General features: G+C 28.0%; 1 protein-coding gene across 8 annotated transcripts; it reads right to left on the bottom strand.

The window, feature by feature from the left end:
- On the bottom strand, nt 1-24,538 carry LOC111684593 (protein anoxia up-regulated-like). Of its 8 annotated transcripts, XM_023446801.2 has the most exons (9): nt 24,238-24,523; nt 16,433-16,459; nt 10,041-10,541; nt 9,785-9,897; nt 9,595-9,719; nt 9,168-9,344; nt 3,588-3,789; nt 1,343-1,549; nt 1-1,288 (listed from the first exon to the last, which is right to left on the bottom strand). In XM_023446801.2, exons 1-9 carry the CDS (start codon nt 24,310-24,312, stop codon nt 730-732), a joined length of 1,986 nt encoding a protein of 661 aa, XP_023302569.2. In that variant the 5' UTR covers nt 24,313-24,523; the 3' UTR covers nt 1-729. The 8 variants fall into 8 exon arrangements, 6 of the variants coding, with proteins under 6 accessions (XP_023302569.2, XP_046806767.1, XP_023302570.2 ...); XM_046950811.1 differs by lacking the exon at nt 10,041-10,541; XM_023446802.2 differs by lacking the exon at nt 9,168-9,344 and having other exon boundaries at nt 24,238-24,520.

The following is a 24,538-nucleotide window of genomic DNA, read 5'->3' as shown; positions in this document are numbered from 1 at the left end:
TATGTAGTTATGTTATTTTTCATTTTATTGCGTCTAATTTAAATATAATGATTAGAGAGTTATTAAATAAATTCATTAACTTAACAAAAATATAAAAACAAATTTTAATGTTTTTATGGTTAAAAGCATTCATAAAAGGTCAAGGAAATGCGTTCAGTTTTGAAATTTGGAAGCAAATATTAACTCATATACGTGAAATACATAAATACAAATATTTTAAATTATATTCATGTAATTTTAAAATAAAGTATAGGAGTGTTTTGCCAGTTGTCCACAATTTTGAACATGTTCAATTTACGAAAAAAACTTGAAACTTTTTTCGGAACAAATTATGATGGTAATGAATTGATTCACGTCTTGTTACGTCTTCAAAATAATATTAAAATATTTGATTTTAGAACATTTTAGAATTAAATGTCTTTAATGTTTAAAGTTCCTTGGTGGAAAGTGTAAGTAGTTTGATTAAGGAACGAATAAATAAGAAAACGATAATTAAGTAATAAATTTAGAAATTGTAAATGAAAATGAAAATGAATAAATTGTAAATAAAGAATTGTATGCAATAAATATTCAGCAAATAAGACAAATTGAACTCAATAAAATGGGTTCAGTTGTTAAAGCTCGTATTTTTTTATGTAATATGTCGATTTGTTTAATACATTTGTATGTGTATGTATGTTGAAATAACTAAGATAGACGAGATATGTGAAAATGATCAGCTTTCGGCAGTTATTCCTCTTCCGTTTCCTCTTCGGTAGTGGCATCGACAACATCAGCGTCACCACCACTTATATTCAAGTCAATGGTTGGCTCATGTTGAACTTCTGGAGTGGCAGGTTCTTCTACAATTGGTTCTTCTACAATTGGTTCTTCGGCAGTTGCTTCTGCTTGTTCAGTTTGTTGAATATTTTGTAGTTCTTGAGCAGCAATTTCAGCTTCTTGTCTAGCAATTTCAGCTAATTCAGCTGCTTGACGGGCCAATTCACCTTCCCGTTCTTCTTCGGCAAGTTTTTCAATTTCAGCCAATCTGTTGATTTCTTCTTCACGAATACGTTGCTCTTCGGCGAGACGAGCAACTTCTTCAGCCTTACGGGCAGCTTCTTCTGCTTGTTTAGCCTCCTCAGCTTTTTTGACCTCTTCAGCAAGTCTAGCTTCTTCGGCTAATCTAGCCTCTTCTGCTAATCTAGCTTCTTCAGCTAGTCTAGCCTCTTCGGCTAATTTAGCCTCCTCTTCTAGACGTTTTTTCTCCTCTTCGGCAGCCTTACGTTTTTCTTCTTCTTCAAGGGCTCTAAACAATTTGAAAATAATTTGTAAGTTCTATATATAATAAGTGAGTACGTACTTCTTTTCAGCTTCTTGTGCTGCTTTGAGAGCTTCCTCAGCTTGTTTTTCGATTTCAGCCAAACGTTTCATTTCTTCCTCTTCTTCTTTGCGTTTACGTTCTTCTTCCTCTATACGTGCAGCTTCTTCTGCTTTTCTGGCAGCCTCTTCTTTAGCTTTGCGTTCAGCAGCTTCTTCGGCTTTACGTTTAACTTCCTCTTCCAAAGCTCTAAAATAAATTTGTATACAAAATGATATATTACTATAGAATGATATATTACTAGTGTGCTTTGCTACCCTAATAGCAATTTTAATAAAAAACACTACGATTTCGAAGATTCTAACTATAATAGTTTTCCAGATATACATATATTTTTTATATATTGAGGATGCCGCGGAAATTATTAAGTTGCCAATTTCAATATATGTTCAGATGAAAATTAAAGTTCCTTGTGCCAAATTTGAAAAAAACTAGCTCCATTAGTTTCCCAAATAAACGAGTTTTTGTATATTTTATTCATATGACAGATGCAACGCTCCCCATTGGTAGTCATATGTTCATATTGATGTCAAAGATTTCATGCTAAATTTGATGTTTTTTGCTTTAATTGTTTCCCAGATATACGATTTTTATACCCACCATCAAAAAAGATGGGTGGTAAATTGATTTTGTCATTCCATTTGTAACACATCGAAATATTGGTTATAAACCCATAAAAGTATATACATTGCCGGTCCTTATTAAATTCTAAGACGATCTAGCCATGATTCTACCAATTTTTTGAGGATCAGTCCATAATTGACCCTACCCCCCATATAAGGTCCCTTCAAAAAATCACTTTAACATTCATTACAGACCTAAAAATGCGAGTATAGCGATAAAATTTGGTATAAGTAAGTTTCTTACGAACCAAAACTACTTTACCAACATTTATGTGGATAGATTCACACGTAACTTTCTTATGAGCCAAAACCTCTGTACCAATTTTTTTGGATCGGTCCATAAATGACCCTTCCCCCATAAAGGGTCCCCCTCTGCAATTGACTATAATGCTAATTACTGGCTTAAAATATGTACCTACTGACGAACTTTGACACACATTAGTTTAATTCTAGCCAAAATCTCTCCAACAAATTTAGGAAGGATCGGTCCATAACTTACCCTACCGCCCATACAAGGTTTCCTTCAGAATTGTACTTTAACGCTTATTACTGGTTAATACGTGTATAGCAATAAAATATGATACAAGTAAGTAAGTTTCTCGCGAGCCAAAATCTCTCTACCAAATTGTATGTGAATCGGTTCATATTTGACCCTACCTCCCATATAAGGTTACCTTCAGAAAATTACGTAAACGATCATTACTGCCTTTAAAATATGAGTTATAAAATCTGCTCCGAATTTCATGCGGAATGTGTCGGTAATTCAACATACACCCCATATAAGCCCCCCATTATTTGACACAAGCCATATTCCAAATATCACCCTTTTACGTGCAAAATTTGAAGAAGCTAGTTGTATTAGATTTTAAAGTAAAAATTTTTTGTGCATTTTATTTATATGGGAGGTGCATTTTTGTAAATTTGTAGTACGCCAATTTATTATCCAAACTGTTAACATGATGTTAAAGTTCTATGTAAATAATTTACAAATTCTAACTCTTAAAGTTTCCCAGATAATGGGAAGTACCACGCCCCCTAGCAGTAGTCCACTCCCTTTTTTCCTTTAAGAATCATATTGACACTAAAGTGATTCCGACAAAATTTGAGGACTCTATCTGTTCTATATTTTCTTAGATATACTGATGTAATATTTTCTGCATATTAAAGCTGCCACGCCTACTATAGCCATTCCGCCCTTATATTCTAAAAATATTTGTATAGTTATTAAGTTGAACTTTTTAAAATATGCGACTTTTTATGCGAGAGTGGTTTTCACTCTCGATATAATAGTTATCATTTCAGAAAACTGTGAATGAGCGTACAATAATATGTTTGGTATCATCATAACACGAAGCGACTAAACTTCGTTAAATGTGTCAATAATTTAAATCGATAATACGATCTTATTTTGTGTCGATCAAAAATTTAAATTTAAGAATGGTTATCTCTGTCTATCATAATTTGCAATATTAATATAATAAGCTTAATCTGTAGTTAACTGTTCTCCACAAATATGCTATAAATTTAATTCGAAACGTGTTCCTGGAATATGTGTTTGGTTTCTAGCAGGATAGGTTTGTCCAACATATATTATATCTTCTTACTTCTGCTCACGACGTTTAGCTTCGTCAGCACGTTGTGCCTTCTTCTTCTCCAATTCTACAAGGTCAAGTTCCTCTTCATTAACTGTCATGAGACGTTCCTGGCGTAAACGTTGTTTTTCCTTAGTTTCATCATCAATGGGATCTTCTAATGGTCTGGGAGCAGAGAATTTTCTACTTGGGCGATGAGGATCCAATTCGGGGTCTTGAACAAATTAAATAAAATCAAAATTTATATTCAATCATAATATTTGCAAGAAAATTCTCAAATCAAAAGCTGAATAATATAAAATAATCTTAAAGTTGGAATAATTGAAATACAAAAACTAAAAAAGCAAAACGGAATATGAATATGTACTTACTCTTCTCATAACTGAAAAGCGTTATGAAAATGCTTTGAGGTCCTGATCATGGCTTATTGCATTTAGGTACAAATCTTAACGACCGTCTTAAGCGTTGGATTTGCAAATGATTTAAAAAAATTATTTAAGAAATATTTATAAAAATATCTACATATGAACATATACATACATATATACATATAAATTGTCTAAAACTAAATATTATATACATTAAAGCAATTATATAAATAGTTAAGAAATATTGCGATTCAAAAGTAATGGTTTTAAATTATTTCGAAATAACATGCATGTTTTTGTTTATAAATACTTAATACAATTTAGAAATTTGAATAATTAATCATATCAAAGTACATTATATATATATATGTTAATTTCGAAATTAAAAGTCGAAAAATCTACATATCGGCATCAAAATTACAACCTACCCTAACAAAAACTAATCTTTGACTTTGTTATTGATTCTGATATATTGATAATTTATCTTAATGAATTAAAATTATTTTGAAATGCCTGCGACATTATATACATACTATTTTATTAATGGTTTGAAAAGTTCAAAGTGTCTAAAAGATATATTAAGAACAAATATGACATTACATATTTCGTCAAATATACCTTTGTACACATATATGTATTTGCATGTATAAAAAGTTTTTGACATGCAGTTGTTGCAACGATCCAAAAAATTAAATGTTAATTAAATTAATGAAAATTTATCAATATGAAAGTTTCAAATACATTCATAAGTATCTATAAATATTTAAATTATTTTTTCAAAAATTTGTTTTGAACATTGACGTCATATCCCGCACAATAGCAATCATTTCCATTTAAAATATTTTATTGTTCTTAATAGTTTGCAAAAACCAAAATATTTGAAAACATATTATATTAATTTATATTGTTTTTACGAAATATCAAGGCTGAATCTGCCAAATTATTATGACCACACTTGAAATAAATATTCATTCAATACCCCTCACAGCATCTGTTTCATCATCGTATGCGACAGAGATTAATATACAATTCATTAAAATGTTCCACATGTCCACGAGCGAGGGGTTTTATAAAATTTCGTCAGTCATGTCCTCTTCGGAGATTGTATATATGCCAATGCCAGGGGGCATTGAAACGGGCGGCAAATATATGGGTCAAGGCCATTTAATCATTATTTCCCATATGTCTGTATACTAAAGTACAGTACTGTTTTGTTATACTTTGATACTCTCTCATATTCACAATTAGTTTCAAATTTGTATTCTCAAACACTAACGATCAATGTCGAATTTAGATAATAAAAATTATTTTATATTTGGTTTGGGGTTTTGTTTATATCTATCTAGCCTCCTCGCTTTGGCGCCCAACATCCAACCGCACCGCACCCCCAATAGAGTCTGAACAAGCGAGACCTCAGAAATAATAAAAACACATTCGTTCATTTCAAATTTTCTTCAATGTTATTTTGCATTGAATATTTTTTCTTTTTTCATTAGTTTATTATGTACTTGTTGTAGTAGTTTTTATAATAAATGTAATTATAATAATAAAAAATGATATAAAATAAATTTCTTTTCACAGATATTTTCTTTGGCATAAGTAGTATTTTTAGTTTCATTTTCTTACTTTTCTAAATGTGTAGTAGATAGGTATTTTCAATATTAACTAAATATAGTTTTTTGATAAATAAATCATAATGAAAAATAGAATTGTAAAAATTTATAAAAAAATATATCTGATAATTTATATGTGTAAATACGAAATCAACAAATAAGGACAATAATTTTTTAAATAATTTTTTAATAAAAAAATAAATAAAACTTAAACACGTTAGTATTAAAAACGAGATTGCGTAATAGTGTTTATGAAAGTGTATGTGTAGTATAGTTGTGTGTTGCATGATCGAACGCCTGTTGCAATAAATTTTTGTGTATGAACTGAAGCATACAATATTGCGAACATACATACAAATAAACAGACAATTATTAATTATAAACAGAATTCATTTTGTTTTCGTTAAATAACGATGTTAAAATTTATACACAATCAGTTCCAAGTGTATATTTTTCATCTTTTTTGGTTATTTGAGTTACACATAATGAGTCTGTCTGTATTTGGGAGTATAATATGAGAACATATAATTTAATTATACATGTTGTTTATTTGTATTATCTCTTTTCTTTTAACATACACTTATTTGAATTCAAATTCATACATTTAGGCCTCAACCTCAGCAGAACATACTGCAAAGAATCATTGAATCATAGAAAGAAAAACACATAAATGTTAGCAAAATACAATTAATAAAATTAACAAGACAAAAACAAAATATCATTAAAAGTATGTTTTATATATGTATGTATGAAAAGATGAATTAACAATCATAAAACAAAATGTTAGTCACAAATGTTAAAAATGATTAGTTTTATATTTGACATAGTGTGTGTGTTTTCTAAAAGTTTTGTTAAAAAGTCCGGCAATTATGTACTTTACTTTCTTAGTTAATTTACTTTACTATTTAAGTCTTTCGGTACTTCTTTTTTGTTTTTGATTTTAAAAATATGAATAATCAAAAGTAATTTTTTAACATTGAACTATGTTTTGGATCAAATCTATTTTTTAATTACTTAGGCAATGATTATCTACCAAATAAATTACATAAAGTTAACATAAAAAAATTACATAAAGTGTAGGTTCCGCCAATATTTTTTTTAATTTGTTGAAAAAGAAACTTCAAAGAAAAATATAGAGTTATTAAAAAAAATACGCATAAGTCTTTTGCCTTAAAATGGGCTTCAAAACTGACTATGCCATATGGCACAGAAAAACCGAAAGGGTTAAACCTTTACTTCAAGTTATAACATTCAGATAACAATACTGAGTATAAATACTTGTCAAAATTGTTTCTTTCATAGTACAGTAGTTTTATCTAAATGCCTTATTCAAAAACATAGAAAAAATTCTGTATAAAAATTTGACTTATGTTTAGGAAAATAATTTAGATTTTGAATGTCAAAACTATATTTGCCGTTTTTTGGAATAATTATAATAAAAACAATTCAAAAACTTATGATTTTTAAACGTATTCGATAAGTATTTTATAAATACTATAAAAAACAGACAAAAAAGTGTAAAATACATTAAAATGCATTAATAATTGAAAATTAGATTAATATTACAAATACAAAAAGAGAAGTATTATTAATTTTTTTTAATGTGATCGCACTTTCAAACCTGTGATCGAATCTTCAAAAAATTCGCTGAATTCTTATCAAATATATTTTTAGACAATTATAAATACTAATTAAATTTGTTTTTAAAAATACAATACCATTATCAAAAAAAGTCATAATGAAAAAAATATGATTTTCATTAAATGGTACTTCAAATATTTTTTTTTTATTTTTTATTACAATTTTGTCTACATATGGTAATGAAATTTTAATGCTTAATGAAAATTTCCCATATATTAACTTAATACTCAGTATATCAGTCTGAAAATACCTTTAGTAATCATAATACGATTATTATAATCTATAAGATATAATCACTAGCGGAAACCGTCCGCTCTTAGTTTGGGCAATATATTTCACAGCGTGTAAAAATGACGTCATCTATCTGTCAACTTTAAACCTTTAATTCATTCGATTACCATCTGTCTGTATAAATTTAAAATCCGGGTATTTAGTATAACATTCTTAGACACATGATGATTGCAATCAGCACTCTTTAGTAAACCAAAAGCTATTCGCAGGCTTGCGATATTAATTTACAAATCAGGCAATTAATTTAAAGTTTAATTTATTAATAACATAAGGAAATCTAACAGACCCCCAAATGAATACTTTGCCTTGCTGATAAACTCAGACTAAAATAGCTACGAAACAAATTCCACGATAAATTGGTTAGTATTGCTAGGTGCAATCTTCTGCAACTTAATGGGGCAATTGATTGATGTGTATTTAAAATGATTTTAATTTTAGCCAAAAATTATTTAGATTTCTTAAATATAATTTTAACAATTTGCAAACGTGCACGCAAATTTTTTCTATCATACAATTTACGTTCCTATGTTGTACCTAAATAGATACAAAGAAAGTATAGCCGGGCATAGTCGACCGATATGAATATATAAAAGCATTTTGTACATAGATACAAATGAAAAGAGATGTTATATTTTAAAATTACTTTCAAGTAGTTTTCTAAAAAACTAGTAAATTTAAAAAGATACTAGCACAAATGGGGTGTTGGCTAAAGGTTATTTATTACTTGGAAGTGCTCATATGTATGTATGTATTTATAAAAAACGTTGACTGCAGTTATACAATATCATCAATATTGTTAATACTCCTACTTTAAAGTATACCAATCTAGTTAGAAACATTAAGACACGCCCATCCGCCTTTCTTCGCCAGTTCATGCCAACCTTGTAATGAAAGTATGTATAAAAAAATAATTCTATGAAATTTAGTACGCTATTGATATTGGTTGAAATCGGTGCATTATTCTACCTAGCTCCCATACTACACTGGACCTTTCGATTTGGATTTTTTAGCTCAAAATTATGTTGAATGAGTATGTGTATTTATAAAAGATACAAATCATACCGCCGATTTTCATACTTATCAATCCAAATGTTTTTAAACATTTCAATATTTTTTGTTAAAAAGGAGTAATTTCACAAAAAAAGTTTGTAGCCTACAGTCAACAATGAACCAAAATGACAAATAACAAAAATTGGACTATACAATGAATGATGTTCGTTAATCTAGTGTCAATAATCATCCATTTTACTCCTTCGGTTATTTTTTGGAGTTTTTTTTGGGTATTTAAGAAACACTATTTCCTTTTGACATAATATACCTTAATTTACAGTCTCCAGATTTTTAATTTAACTGATCAGATCTCAAATTTTAAAGCAAGAAGAAAGGTTATTTGGACTTTTAAAAAAAAATTAATGTATACAACAGGTTACCTAATCCTATAGGTCATAACAGTAAATATGAAAATTTGGTATGTTGCCTGTGATATTTTATGTGTTATAGTAGGCTAAGATCAAGCCTAAAGTTAATCACTCCTTCCGAACTCTTTGTATATATGTATATATTATGAATGAATGACATGATAATAAAAGTGCAGTTATTTACAATTATGAATTCGATTAAAATTAAATGTGTTCGGGTTTTGTTTTTTATATTTCTTTAATGAAATATTAAGCACTTACCTGTATCGACACTCTCCACTTGTTCTTTGATCATTTTCTCTTTCTTGACTGTGGGGTGTCTCAAGTACCATGACAAAAGATTAATATCAGTGCGTACTCTATCGGTATCATACAGAGGTCTTCTAACATTGTAAGCTTTATCGCCACAAATCCTTACCGAAGCGAGATGACTTTTGCCTTTATATTTTATATAGTTTTTTACATATTTTTATAGTTATATATTTGGTTGTATAAATTAAAATTATTTTATTATGTACATTTTGTATGAGTGTTTGGTACGTTAGTAATAGAGATTGTAAAGATAAAGATTGTGTTGTTTTGTATTTAGTTGGGAAAGAATGGAAGAAATTTCAATTCAGTCCGTTATTAATAAATCTATCTAGACAATCGCAAATTTACTATAAAGAGACAAATATCGTATACTTACCAACATATTTATGAGCGGGTTCTGGATACATCGACATTCTGTGCACTTCCTTGGCAATGTGGCGCACAGGATTAGTGATGCGGGATACGTAAGCATCGAAAGCTACATCAGTAGTGGGTTCATAGCTGTACAAAAGTAACAAGAGTAAATTATAATAGTAATTTCAGAAATTTCTTGCTTTCAAACTTACCCAGTCACTGGGAATGGTGTCATACTGCGTGCACGACGTACTACAGGTGTGTGCAAGTCACGCATAAGCGATTGAGCTCTATTACGTATTCTGCCGGTTTCCTCGCGGAACGTCTATGGAGGTTTTCAAGAAAATAAAACAGTTAGTCAATTCATTTTATTCTTAGATGTAAAATTTAATTTCAAAAAGCATCAAGTGATAGCCATAGGTAGAGTGGAAAACAAAATCGATTAAACAAAATTCAAACACAACTCACAGTGAAGGGTTCAGTGCTGAGGTAATTGGTTAGTGCGCGGGCACCATAACCGGGCAGAGTTCTCTTCAAATATGAGGGAGTTACACGTACTGGAGAAGTTGTTACTCTCACGGGAGTCAAGGAACGTGAGTAGACACGAGTCACTGGCGACGAGTACAAATATGATGGTGATGAGTAGACATAGGTCGATGGTGTATAAGACGAAATGTATCTCGGTGTATAAGACGAAACATATGGGGTATAAGACGAATAATAAGTGGTCGATGGGATATAGGACGAAGAATATGTCGTTGGTGTAGTGTAAGTGTAAGAAGATATACGCTCTGGCGATGTAATAACACGAGTAGTTGTCGTGCGACTCACACGAACTGGTGATGGTGAACGAATTACACGTGTGAATACACGAGCTGGGGAAGTCACAACTCGAACTGGCGATGAAATTACACGGGTTCCACGAGTATAGCTTGATGTCGAGTATATCGGATAACTCGATTTGTACACCTACATATTGTATATTGTAAAAATATAACTTTATTTCTATTTATGTATGTGTGTTGTATGTAAGAATTTATATATGTATGTTTGAGTGTATTTACATATTTGAAGTAATAAGTTTTGAGTGATGAGTAATGAGTATGAGATTCCGATATATTGCATTTAAACTAATGACAAGAAGAAGTATGTAATAGGTTTTTTGTTTATTTGTATTTTGTTGTAATTTTATTTTTATTTGTCTCAAAAATGGGAGCCAAGCAAAACGAAAAAAATTTTATCAATACATCATACATTATTTATCAAGATTTTGCATTTCAAACTTTCTACAAATCTGAGTAATACCGTAAAGGTAGATTGTATATAAAATTTTCAATAAATACAACGAATATGTTATGTTCCAAAACTATTTACGTAAAATTCCAAGTTTTTTTAAAGAAATATTTCTAAATTGATCTTCGAATAATTCAATTGGGTTCTGTTATAATTATTAGATCGCATGGAACAGTATGAGGTTTTAAAAAGAGCTTACATCCTATTTCGGAACTTGATATTTATGATACCCTGCACCACTTTAGTGGGAAGGGTATATTGGGTTTGTGCTGATGTTTGTAAGGCACAATAATATTGGTCCTATACCCACCTTAATCATTTTATTAGTCGGTTTAGCTATGTAATCAAACTGCAGGTCGCAATTTTTGAGATAATTCAATGAAATTTGGCACATGATCATTTATGGTTTCGGAGACGAAGCCCATTGAAAATGATTTACATCTGTCCATTATTTACTTAGATCCCTTACAACTGAGCCCGCCGAAAAGGGCTTTCAATTTCATAATTATGTTTTATATACTCGTATCACGACAAAAAGCTACAAAACCAAGTTCCATACTAGCCTTTATCATCCTAAAGAATTTTAAAAACCCCCCTCAAAATTTGACTTTAAAGTCCACAATTTTATTCAACAATAAATGGCTTAAGCATGTGTATCTGAGCAAGGTATAATTCAAATTTAATGTTTTATTATGAATACCAATTCACATTTTACTTTTTGTAACAGGTGAAGGGTATTATATGGCCGGCCTCTCCCGACTTTAATTTCTTACTTGTTTTAAAATATATTTTACGATATTTTACGAATTTACAGATATTTTACGAATTTAACTGTGATTTTAATATATTTCTAATTTGGTTAGGGGTTTGAGTCTCCAGGTACCCTCTACAAATATTGTTAGATATCGTAATATTGTTACTAAAATGGCATATTTTTCATATAAATGTACTGAAATACATAGTGTATCTCGCCAGATACATGCGCTACGTACGTGACTATCGGAACATGTGCATGACGGAGGGTTAATTTAAATACATCTTTTATTACCTAAATTTCAACAAACTTAACATTTTCTTTACAAACATGAAGATTTTTATATATAAAATACTTAAATTCTTTAATCCCGAAATCTGGGGATTACAGTTTTTATGTGTTTCATGATGCTAATATTGGTATCAAATGAAAGCTGGAAATCTATGCATTATATCTGTATTATTTAGTTGATTCAGTTGGACAATAAATCATCGTTGATTATTTTTTAACTGATATTTATAATACTTTATTATTTGTTAATTTTGTTTGATCAAGTAATGTTTAAAAATTCAATTTAAAAATATTCACTTTTTTACTTGTAATTGGATTAACAATTTTATAAAAAAATAATAACTAAATTAGCATATGCAATTTTCATTACTACCATTAAATGAAAGCTTAGAAAGTAATATGTATTTTATTAAAGAAAACTTGTTTGTTTTTTCTATCTCTTAACAAACTTAACAAACCATCAGTGGTGATAGAGGGTTATATAACATTGTCATTCCGTGTGTAACACCAAGAAATATTCCTCTGAGTCCCAACTCAGTATATATATTATTGATTCTAATGAAATTCTGAGTCAATTTAGCTATGTCCGTCTATCCGTCCGTCTGTCTTTGTAAAACACGCTCACGAAGCAATAGAAAAACATTATTTATTATCCTGTACAATTTGGTATTGAAAATCAGCAAAAAGGGTTCACGATTTAAAAAGTTGTGAGTAAAAATTTCAGACTACCTAAAATGTATAATACGGTCCACAATCGGTCATAGCTCCCCTTCCGAAAATCACCTGAACGCACATATTTCATGGATAAATAAAGCTTTTGTGATAAAATTCGAGCTGAATATGTTTTATGTACATACAAACCATTCTAACAATTTTTTTCGGATCTTTCCAGAAACGGAAATTCTGTCAAGTTATCTAAAAATTAGATAGTTAAATGGGTTATAATAAAAAGTAGCATTCTGGTGGAAGATATTTAGGATTCGAAATAGCCGAATATAGCACCCTAATGCATATTCGCAATAAAATGTTTTGCATACTTTTAGGTTTTTACTTTTAAAACTGCAAAATGTTGCAATGACCGACCACTAAAATTCTATACAATTTTATAATAATTAATTCTTTAATAAAAACAAACAATTAATCGATGTTTAAGTAGTCAATTCATTTATTAATCAACAAAAGTAAAAATAACTGTAAAGTAATATTATATAATATTTCTTATTATAATAATAATTTTATTTTTGTTATCATAACTTAGACAGCACGATATAGTTCGAACGGAAAGAGCTAGAAAGTTGAAGTTGATTTCCACAAATAACACTAGACAACACTGAAAATGCTTTTTAAATAAAAAAGCTGATTCCTATATAATTATGCTGACAGTTATTGGAGGATACATTGGATGTCCTGCAGTGAAGTTGAAAATTTTACCTTTTTTGGTTTATCCTTATTACTTTAATTTAAGGTAAAGGAATGTGATTTCTTTTTATAATATAGCACCAACACATAAAAACAACATTTTTACATAACAATTGGAAATATTTTTTTTTCTTACATCAAATATGAAACCATATGGTAGTATATAGGCGAAACTAATTGTCAAGGACCTAAGTGCCCTGTCAAAGACCTAACTGGTGAGAATGTATTAGTAGAAGCACAAAAATAAACACAGTTGTTCAAAAGGTACTAAATAAAAAATGTATTTTTTGGACGTTATTCTTTGTGTGTTTATAAATGAAATTTTTTTTGGCAGTGATTGAAAATATTAGTTATTTATTTTTTTGAAAAGATATTTTATCTCAAAACATATTATAAACACGTTTTTTTGTTATTTTTTCTGCACTAGAAAAAGAATAAAAAAATATTTTTTTTCGTTTGTAACATATAAATTATTTTCGGGGTTTTAAATAAACGAAAAGTGCTTAAAAAAATAAACATTAAGTTTAAGTGATAAGAAAAACTAATAAATGGTAATATCCTCGTAATTTTGCGAAGAAAAGTTTAGTGAGTGCGTTTAGTTCTCACAAGTTTGTTTTATTCTCTCAGAGCTCGTCTGTGTGAAGAGAATAAAAATTTTTGTTTGAAAACCGCTTCAGTTTCGTCCATGGTATAAAGAAAATAAAGTAACTCCATTCTCTCTCAATGAAGTTTTTTGACGTAAATAAGAATTATTGAAATGTATTTTTTGTAAACAATTAAAGGAAAACGTTGCCACACATGTAGTAGGGAAAATCATATTTAGGAAATTAAAAATAAAAAATGTGTATAACTTTTAAATTAATCATTTAAAATTATGTGCACTAACGATATTTTTATAAAAACGGTCCAGCTCATAAACGGACCACACTAAACCTAACAAGTTCTTGTTGAATTTTATCAATATACCATGATTTATTGGCATTAAGCCCCAAAATAACACCTCTTGCAGTTGTTCACGTTGAATTTTTGCAAACAAATGACAGAGGAAAACATCTTCTTTAGAACGTTACTGCCGTTCGAAGATTCATATAATTTTCTTACTTGGACATTTTTGACAGCGCAAGATATGTTCATCCGAGAAATGTGAGAACTGTGAACAATCTTACCGGACACATCTTGGCACTAAAACAAAATATCAGCAGAACACATCACTTATAAGAAACTTCTGCAATTGGACACAAGATAAAGTAATGAAACACTTACGGACAGCGAGGTCCGTCCGCAATGACGCAATGGTTTCGCCTATATGTACTACTATATGGCAATATGGATATAGAACAGACGATGGACAGGATACTATATGTATGAAACTATGGAAGCAATAATATTCTCACAAACATTATGACAATCACTTACAAACATCAACAACTATATTTTTTTGAATGAAAGGTATCGTATTGTTGTATCATATGTCATGAATATTTCGACAAAATTTTTTTAAACAAAAACAAAATAATAGCGAAAACTTACGATATACAACATTACGGCACTGATAACAATAAAAAGTTGAATTCAATCTGAAATATTCGTTTTTACACTGAATTTCAACATAATAAAGTTTCTTATGAGCACAAATCCCATTACCAAGTTTTATGAGAATCGGTTCATAATTGACCGTTCCCCTCTGGTTTAAAAATGTTAGTATGTCTAGTATAAAATTCTAAAAAATAACTTATTTTTCTTTGGAAATAAACATTTACTGCACAGAAAAAATATTCAATAATTTTTTTTCAATAAAGTCTTTAATCAAAATAAAATTTTGATTTAATTATATTATTAATTATTATGATTATTTTTTAATTAAATACGCTATTTTACCAAAATTTCAATTTTTTAATCAATAAAGATTGATATTAAAATTGAATCAAATAAAAAATTCATTTTTGTAATTGAATATGAGAAGAAGAAAAAATATTTTAAATTATTTTACATGAGAGTTTTTTGTTATTTTATTGAAAAAATGTTTTATTTTTAAAATAAAAATTAAATGGATGGGAATTCTCATCATCTCTTTATTATTTGAACCTACTCCGTAAGTAAAATGTTCTAATTTAAAAATATGATTACTTAATTTAGTATTGTGTAATTTAGATATACTGCAGGAGTTTTTCAGATCTATTATGTGCATCCAAAATGCACAACACAAGGTAAGCGAGGCTCAAGATTTCTCATCCATTTATCTTAGTTTTCTTTTGTTGTTTCTTTTTAGATTATTATGTCTTGGCCACATGTCACTGGTGGTTGCTAGGAGCAATCCTAGTTCTTCGTTTGTGTTCTGATCTTAAGATCGAGCACTACATTAAAAGCTATCAATTATATTTTATAGCTTAGGAGATATGCGCATTCGAAAATGTAATTTTCAGTATTTTTACCGATTGTACTACCTTTTTTGTAACAGCGGGTTTAAATATTTACCGATTTTTCTCGCTCAACAACAAATTTTTATATCAAACAATGAAAGAATTTTGTTTAAAAAATCATTACTGACTCCAAATTTTTATATCAAACATTGAAAGAATTTTTTTAAAAATCATTACTGACTCCAAATTTTTAAAATACAAAATAGGCATAGTCACATTTGAATCCAAATTGTAAATGCCTACACATGTATATATGTATGTATGTATGTATGTATGTATGTATGTATGTATGTATGTATGTATGTATATATATATGTATGTATGTATGTATGTATGTATGTATGTATGTATGTATGTATGTATGTATGTATGTATGTATGTATGTATGTATGTATGTATGTATGTATGTATGTATGTATGAATCTATGTACTAAACAGGAGTTATAGGTGTAAGTATGAGTCGATCTTAAAATAATAATGTTGCAACAACATATGGATAATTGTCCATTATGGTTTCTTATTATTAGAGAGATCGTTAATGTGACACATGGATGGGTTTTAAGAGTAACACGTTCAATATATATTTCAAACATATGCAGATGAGTTATGATGACAAGTAATGGAAATGCATGAATATATGGAATAAATTTAATAAAATTATTGAAGATATTGTTAGTACTTACGCGAGATACCTTGGTTACTACAGGGTACTGAAAGTCAAAAATAAAAAGTAAGAAATAAATATCAAAATCATAAAACCTAAATGTCAAATGCCTGGTGATCGGAATAGAAAAACGTTGACTGGAATACCTATAAGTTTTATCGCCAAGTCCATATCATTAAATAAATTTTCTTTTTGTTTGTTTTTTTAATTATTAATGTTATCAACTTTATTGACTGATTTAATTAACTTTAACATATCACTTGTTAAATGTTTGCTGTTTTGATTCTTAAAATCACTACCATTTAGAATACAGAGCAAGTATATAATTTTAATACAAAAATCCTTTGTTAAATATGTACGAATAGGTAGTTAATTGAGTATTAGTATAAAAAATACGTGATAATTAAAACTAAAATTGTTACATTTAAAAAGTTGAATATTTGCTTTGAAATACTTATACAATTTGTATTTATTAGAAATTTTCATAAATATAAGTACAAGGTAAGTAAAAGTGGATGATTAGTAAGTTCTATTAATAATGCTGGCTATTTGATGGCCTGACACATAAGTTCATTCAGATCCAAGTTCGGTTTGTATTTCGCATCTGACTCAATTAGACGCGGTAAGAGAAGTGACGATAACGGGTACCACCGGGCAAGTTGCCAGTGGTGGTGGAGGAATAACTATATCCACCAGGACCACCACCGGAGGTGCTAGAACGTTCAGTGCTATAGTTGTAACCACCGGGACCGCTGCGAGATGACGATTCATAAGAAGACTCGTATGAAGAGCGTTCGGGTCTAGAGTATGGGTTGCTGGAATCGTAACTGTTCTTCTCTACGGTGGACTTGTAGGAGTAGGAGTAATCATTGGAGCCACGAGTACGGTGAGTGCCAGGAGCAGAGCTGCACAGGTCCAAGCGAGGAGTCTGTGAATTTTCATTAAAATACATTTACAAACATTGTACCTTTAATTTTACTTCATCTTTAATAAAAGACATACAGCTAATGAAAACTATCTTACTGAATGATTATAAAAAAATTAAGGTCGCGTCGAACTCAAACTCTAACTAAGACGGTGACTAAACTCGTAAGCAATTTAATGAAAGGAAATTGAAACATGTTTGAATTTACATTAAAAACGTTTCATTCGATTTCGCTCGAGACTTAAAGGAAAGATTTCGAAAGATTACTGAATGTGGATCAAGCAAAAATTAGCATTAAGAAAACAAACAACATAATATAGCCATACAATTATTTTATATATTATAATAAATATTATAAAATGTAAATAAGTACAAATCAAAAGTGCATACATATAAAAAACATAAAAAAAATTTTAGGATTTCATACATACAAACTAACAAATTTCTAATTGGAAGTGGTTGGGTGTGTGTGTTTGTGAATATACATGTAATTATTTGAAACAAACCCAAAAGTATAAAGATCGTTGCATAAATTGTGAAAATAATTGTTGAATTTTGTGTGTTAAATCTGTTATTATATTAATAGACGTATCTGGTGACCATGGCACCAGATTTTGGATTCCGGAAAGTTTCACGTCTAACCGACAACGATTCGGAGGCGGCACGATGCATGCGTGGCAAGACTGCATCTAAACTGTCGCGTGATGTGCGACCAGCTGTATTGCCACCAGCCTCAACAGTGTCAATGTGTTGACGCACCATTGATAAGATACGTTCGCGATTTTTATCGCGGGCTGGCACGTATGGCTTGATTGGTTCGTTGAGCACTTTATAAGTCGGTTTAATGGCGGCTCTATTAATTGGATCTAAAATTGAACTTTTACGTTCTTCACGCTCTGGACGACGTCGGCCAAAAGCTGTAATTGGATCCGTAATCAAAGATGGACGTGGCACAAATGGACACTTTTCCCAGTCTATTGGTGTTTTTGTTGGTCTCTGTAAAGTGCCCACATGGGAAATTTAAAGAAAAAAATAACTATATCTTAATAATAGGTTTGGCGTTTTTGTCATAATGTTGATTGTTTTATTTAGAAGGTGAAGCAATTACAGGCTTAATAGCTTCCAATCAAGCTACATTTATACATACATACGAATATCAGGTGGACAAACTGTATGGTTCAACAATAGCATATATACAGCTAAAACTGGGCAATGTGCTCACAAAGTTTATGTTCAAAAATAATAATTAGAAAAGTGTTACAAAATTATAAATTGTTTTTATTTTTTTTTTTTTTGCAATTATATAAATATCATCATATAACTAAATATTACTGTACAATGTAAGTAAAGTATTAAATTTCCTAACTTTTGCGCGCAGTGTGGTGGTAAGTATTGGAAATTAATAAAATTTTCATCGTGAGTTATAGGTAGTGGTGTGAGAGTTAATGAAAACGTGCAATTTAGTAGTTACTAAGTTAGGATGTGGAATAAAATAAATAATTTATGTTTAATTAATATTTATATATTTATATTTATTCAATTTCATTTGATAAAAAAGTACAAACATTTGTATATATGAAAATAAGATAAAGCAATTAATTAGAGTATTCAAAAACGAAACCGAAAACCGGTTTTTTAACATTTAAAAACCAACCGGTTTCGAATATTTCACATTTTCTAAGTATTCGACAAGCCGGTTTTTTATATCGAATAACCGGTTTTTTAAATTACCTTATTTTATATAATACATATATGTACAATTATATTATATATGTTTATAAAAAGCCGCTAAATTACGCAAATATGTAAAGATTTTCGAATGAAAATCGAATGAAAAACAAAAGGGCTCCAATATTTTGTTAAAAACCAAGGCGTTAAAGAGTTTAAGTTAATATCCCTTGTTAAACACAGATGGAATTCATTATTATGTGAATATGGAAATGTGTAAATCATGATTTTCTAGAATTTTCTTTAATACCTTTTTCATCTAAAATAGCTTTAAAAGAGTTATCTAAGGATTTTACTTAATCCTTGTAGAGGGCAAAGCAATAAAATTAAATTGTTTTTGAACATCTTAAGAAAAATTAAAACACGCAATGAGCTGGATGAAGAATTAGTTGATTCTGATGTTGATTTATGTTTTGAAATTTACAATTCTACAGGTCTAATTTCCGATATAAGCAGAACAATCCAATGCAAAATCCAAGAAAGACCAGAAAACAGCATTCATCATTATATGATAATTTTATATACTTGGATAAAGGCAACAAAAGAATGGAAATGCTAGAAATCTTTTACATATAACTGCCTTTTAACATGATGCTGTTTGTGATTTTTTTTTCCATATTATGAACTAATAGAGAATGAACGAACCGCGTGTATTAATGAACAAAATTTGTTTGTTTGTTTTAATAAGAAGATTATTTTTTTGGTGGTGTTTTGTTAAATTTTATATACTTGGATAAATGCAACAAAAGAACGGAAATGCTAGAAATCTTTTACATATAACTGCCTTTTAACAATCTGTCCAACCGGTTAACCGGTTTTTTATACAAAACCGTATTCGAAACCGATTTTTTAAAAATTGGAATTTTTCGAATTATTCTAAAACCGGTTTTTGGAATAGGCCGGTTTTTTGAATAATCTACAATTAATACACAACAATAATCCTGAATTAGTTAACAAAACGTTAATTTCCTTTTAAATATTAGATTTTCGTTTTGCACTCTTTATACATTCACTTATTAATTGTATAATTTTCCTATTGAACATACACATCTGTTATGTGCATACACAAGCGCAGTTTAGAATTCTGTGAAAACGATATTACAAATAAATTCACAGGATTGTAAAAAAAACAGTGAAATGTAATTCTCACACCATTGTTTTTATAAAACACTCAAAAGTTCACGTACAATATTATTTCACTATATACTATTTACATTGTATATACATATGTATGTTTGAAAATAATAAAAAAATATATATTTTACACTGCTAATGAAAAAATATTTTTAAACAGCAGACTTAAACAGAGCGTGTACATTTATTACTAATTCTTCTTATTCTTTTATGTAGATCAATAATGCAAAATATAAATATTCTAAAAATATTGAATAAATAAAAATGTCTGAACATAAAAATCCTTGTGATTAATTCGCGAGTAAAAATACATAATTCATTAAATTGAAATCTTGTGCTTTTGTATCAATACATAAATACTAAATAAATATATTTTACTATAAATATAACATTTTTAAAGGTGAGAATTTTTAATAAGATTTATAAAATATTTATATCTTAATAAAATCATGAATATAAGTATGTATGTATATTTTTTGTTTACTTAAAAACTTTTGTGTGTATAAATATTTTAAAATAAAAAGACCTTGTGAAAAAATATGTATGAATGTATACGATATTTTAATGGCAAATCCTACACATTTAAAAGATTTTGCGATTCTCCATAAAATATTTATAGAGATTTAAAAAAATATGCGCGCGCATCTTACATTACAAAGCAATAGATGGAAATTTTAACACGGAAAAATTTTGAAATTTTTCGAGTTACAAATGATATTGGATTTTTTGTAAAATATTGATTTTTTAGCAGAAGCAACAGACATTTTTGTAATTTTATTTATAGATTCAATTTTAAACTTAAAATATTTAAGTTGGACATCTATAATGTCAATATAATTAATTAATTTAATGTAAAATATATACATACATATGTATATGTAATTAGAATATAAAGTTGTTTTTAATTAGTTCTTCAAGGAAAAACTGAAAACTTGAATCATGTTAAATTCATGAAGGTGTCATCATTTATAAAAAAAATTAGGCATAAGGAAAGGCAGAAAGTGAGAGATAATTTATATTAGACATGCCCTTGAAACATTTACTTAAATTTATGTAACTTATTTTCATCATTATTTTAGTTTTTAATTTGACTAGAAGATGGTATTTATTTATACTTTGTTGAAATTATTGCAGGTTTAAACAAATGTTTCTTAAACATACATGTACTTTTTATCGACTTATCGATTTGATCAACAAAGAAAAAAATAACATAGCGTAGTTTCTTAAAATAATATGATTATTATTTTGAAATATGTACATATAAGGGGAACATTTAACGGTTTGTTGACTATGTCGAAAACTATGGGTATATTCAATAAACTGGTCATATGGCAAGGGTTAATGTTTATATTTTTAGTTACAATTTCATATGAAGTAATTTACAAACTACAATTACTTGTTATGAAGTTTTTACAATAACCTTTATTGTGTAATTGAAATTTTGCGAATTTTAATTACTATTAACTATAATAGAAGTTTTTCCAATTACAATTAATGTACAATGTAATACATGTAATGAATTATTTTTCGTAATCATAAAATTTAAAATAAAATCGTTATTTAAAAAAATTTAAGGAAGTTAGCACTTATTTTCATTACTTAAAATTATACTTTGTAATGTGCTTAAAACAATTTATATAAACGTGAAGGTAGGAGGGTATTAAAGAGTCAAATCAACCAAACTTCAAGTGGTCACTTTTTGAATATAATATTTTTTTCTAAATGCATATTATTATGTACTTTATTATCATTATACCTTAGACTAAATATTTGTCTTTTTATTATCTGTATACTAAAAGAAAGAAGGTTTCATCTAAAGAAAATTTTTTTCATTTGTTAAGGGCAAGTCTAATATTTAAATACCAAAAAATAAACATTTGACAAAAATGATACAAATTTTAATATTTTCATTTATTTTCCCGGCAAATGTGAAAACACATTTATTATATCTGTACATACATACATACGTATATATATGTATGTATGTACATATTTATTATGTATATACGTTTTTCTATAGAATTTAAAATATACAGACATGCATGTACACGACTTTAATGTTTATATTTTTTATTATTTCATTTATTTAAAAAAAAAAAACATTACGTAAGAAAAATATTTTTAAATTGTTGCAAAATTGTTTTTCAAAAATGAAAAGTACATAAGAAATACATGTATGTATGGCATACATATACGAGTAAATATGTAAATGGTTTCGTGCATATGCATAAATATATGCAATTATTAATTGACCTTGAAATATGTTCTAAATAAATAAATATATATAAAAAATTTTACACTCATTAATATTGTTAATTGTATAGATAAATATACAAAAAATATAATTAAACAAATCCATTATTTATATCATTTTCTACTTCTTTTAGTTTTTCTATCATAGTCATTTTAAAAATCTACTATGAATACTATCATTTAATTAAAAATTAATTATTCAATTCATTTAAAATAACTGCATTTGACAACAGGTGCTTAAGCACGGCTAAAAATATCGAAATTTACATATTGAAATAAATAATAAATTTCATAGTATAGAAAAATGTTTTTTGGCTGGTGAAAAAATCGATAAAATTAGAAAAAAAATTGGTTTATCAGATACATATATAAAGATAATATTTATAATTTATAAAAGCAATTGTTTAATTATTTAAACTTACATTAAAGAAATAATGACTTGACATAATGTCAAACTTTTATATATTCAATTTAAAAATTAGTAAACAAAGGAAACTAAAACATAATACATGTAAATAAATTGAATTATAACTTAAATCCAGTACTTTTCCGATTTTTAAGCTCAAATAAAAAAAGACAACAATAATATATATGTTCAAAATTTTCCAAAGCACGATTCTTTGTTACAAAATTAACAAATCGGAATAATACTGGACTTGCACTAAGATAACATTGTTAAATTATTAGTCAATAAAAAAACAATAACCATCATTTTAATTATACTAAGCTTATAACGAATTTAATGTATTATAAAATAATTATATATCTTTGTTTAAAGCACTTATAATAACATTTAATAATAATAATATTTAAGATAAAAAAGTTTTCCAAAAAAATGACTTATGACATACATAAATGGACTTCTGATATTGCGATAATAATTAAGTAAGATATAATTTATTTATATGTTAATAATATTAAAACTTTAAGATCAAAATAATGCAGTTTCAAACGTGTTTCAATTCCGACCAGGTACAGTTTTTTTCTTCACATAAATCTTTAAAGCAAATTTATATTCTAAAAATGCTTAAAATTTAAAAACTAAAAAAAATATTTGAGAATATTTATTGAAATATAAAAGCAATAGAGAGAAAAAACAAAAGAAAAATAAACTCTTCAAAGAAAAACAATCTAACAGTTTTTATCTTTCTTCTGCTAAAATGTAGATAAACATAAATATATTTATATGTTTTGAAAATTGTGTTTAAAATATTCTCATATTCATATTCACAAACTACACGTTAGTCTTTCTGTCTGCCAGTTGATCCGCCCGTTCATCTATTAATCGCCAGTCTTTGGATGTTGTTTAGTTTTTTTTTTTGGCATAAACACCTTTCAGTTAATTTTAAACTATTTAAATAGAATTATATATTTTTGCACACGGTTCAGTTTTTTCAATTATTCTTGATTATTCACCAATAATAAAAATACGATTTTGGTAAATTTTTTAAATTTCAAATTAAAAGTTAAATAGTTTAAAGAGTTTTTTTTATAAAATTCATAAGTCGTTTGTATTATGTTTTTGTAATTATTTTAAATTTATGTATTTGCAATGAATATTTTGAAATATTTAAACACAATTTTAAATTTTATTTTTTTGGACTTAATTAGGATTAAAACCACACTACACTCTATTCAAAAATATAAAACTGTTATCGTTAGAATGTAATTATTTATTATTATTTTTTTGGGAATATTAAGTTTACAAATCCTAGCTACGTATTCTTGCAAAAGGTATATATTTCGGTATAAACACATCATGTAAAAATAGTAAGAACGCTTACCGAAACTGCGTACGAGGTAACGACTGGCCTGGAAGAGTAGGTTCTGCGGGTAGTAAATCCACTTTCGTAAACCATTTTCGTTCGATTTAGTTTAAAATAATTTCAAATTGATAAAGAATTGTTTTAAAATTTAGAAAAAAATTTTCTTTTTATAATTTAACACTAGGTCCACTTTAGGATTTTTATTTTTGTATAACTCGTTTCGTGTGTGCACTTAGCGCCCGTTCGAGATCTTCTGAATTGTTCGTTGCTGGTGGATGCTGTTTTTGATTTTTGAAAAATATTTAAAAATATTGTTCAT

Source organism: Lucilia cuprina, chromosome 4, assembly GCF_022045245.1.
Source record: "Lucilia cuprina isolate Lc7/37 chromosome 4, ASM2204524v1, whole genome shotgun sequence".
Taxonomy (NCBI): domain Eukaryota; kingdom Metazoa; phylum Arthropoda; class Insecta; order Diptera; family Calliphoridae; genus Lucilia; species Lucilia cuprina.
The sequence above is the reverse complement of the archived record's forward strand: the minus strand, read 5'-3'. Positions and strand labels throughout refer to the sequence as shown.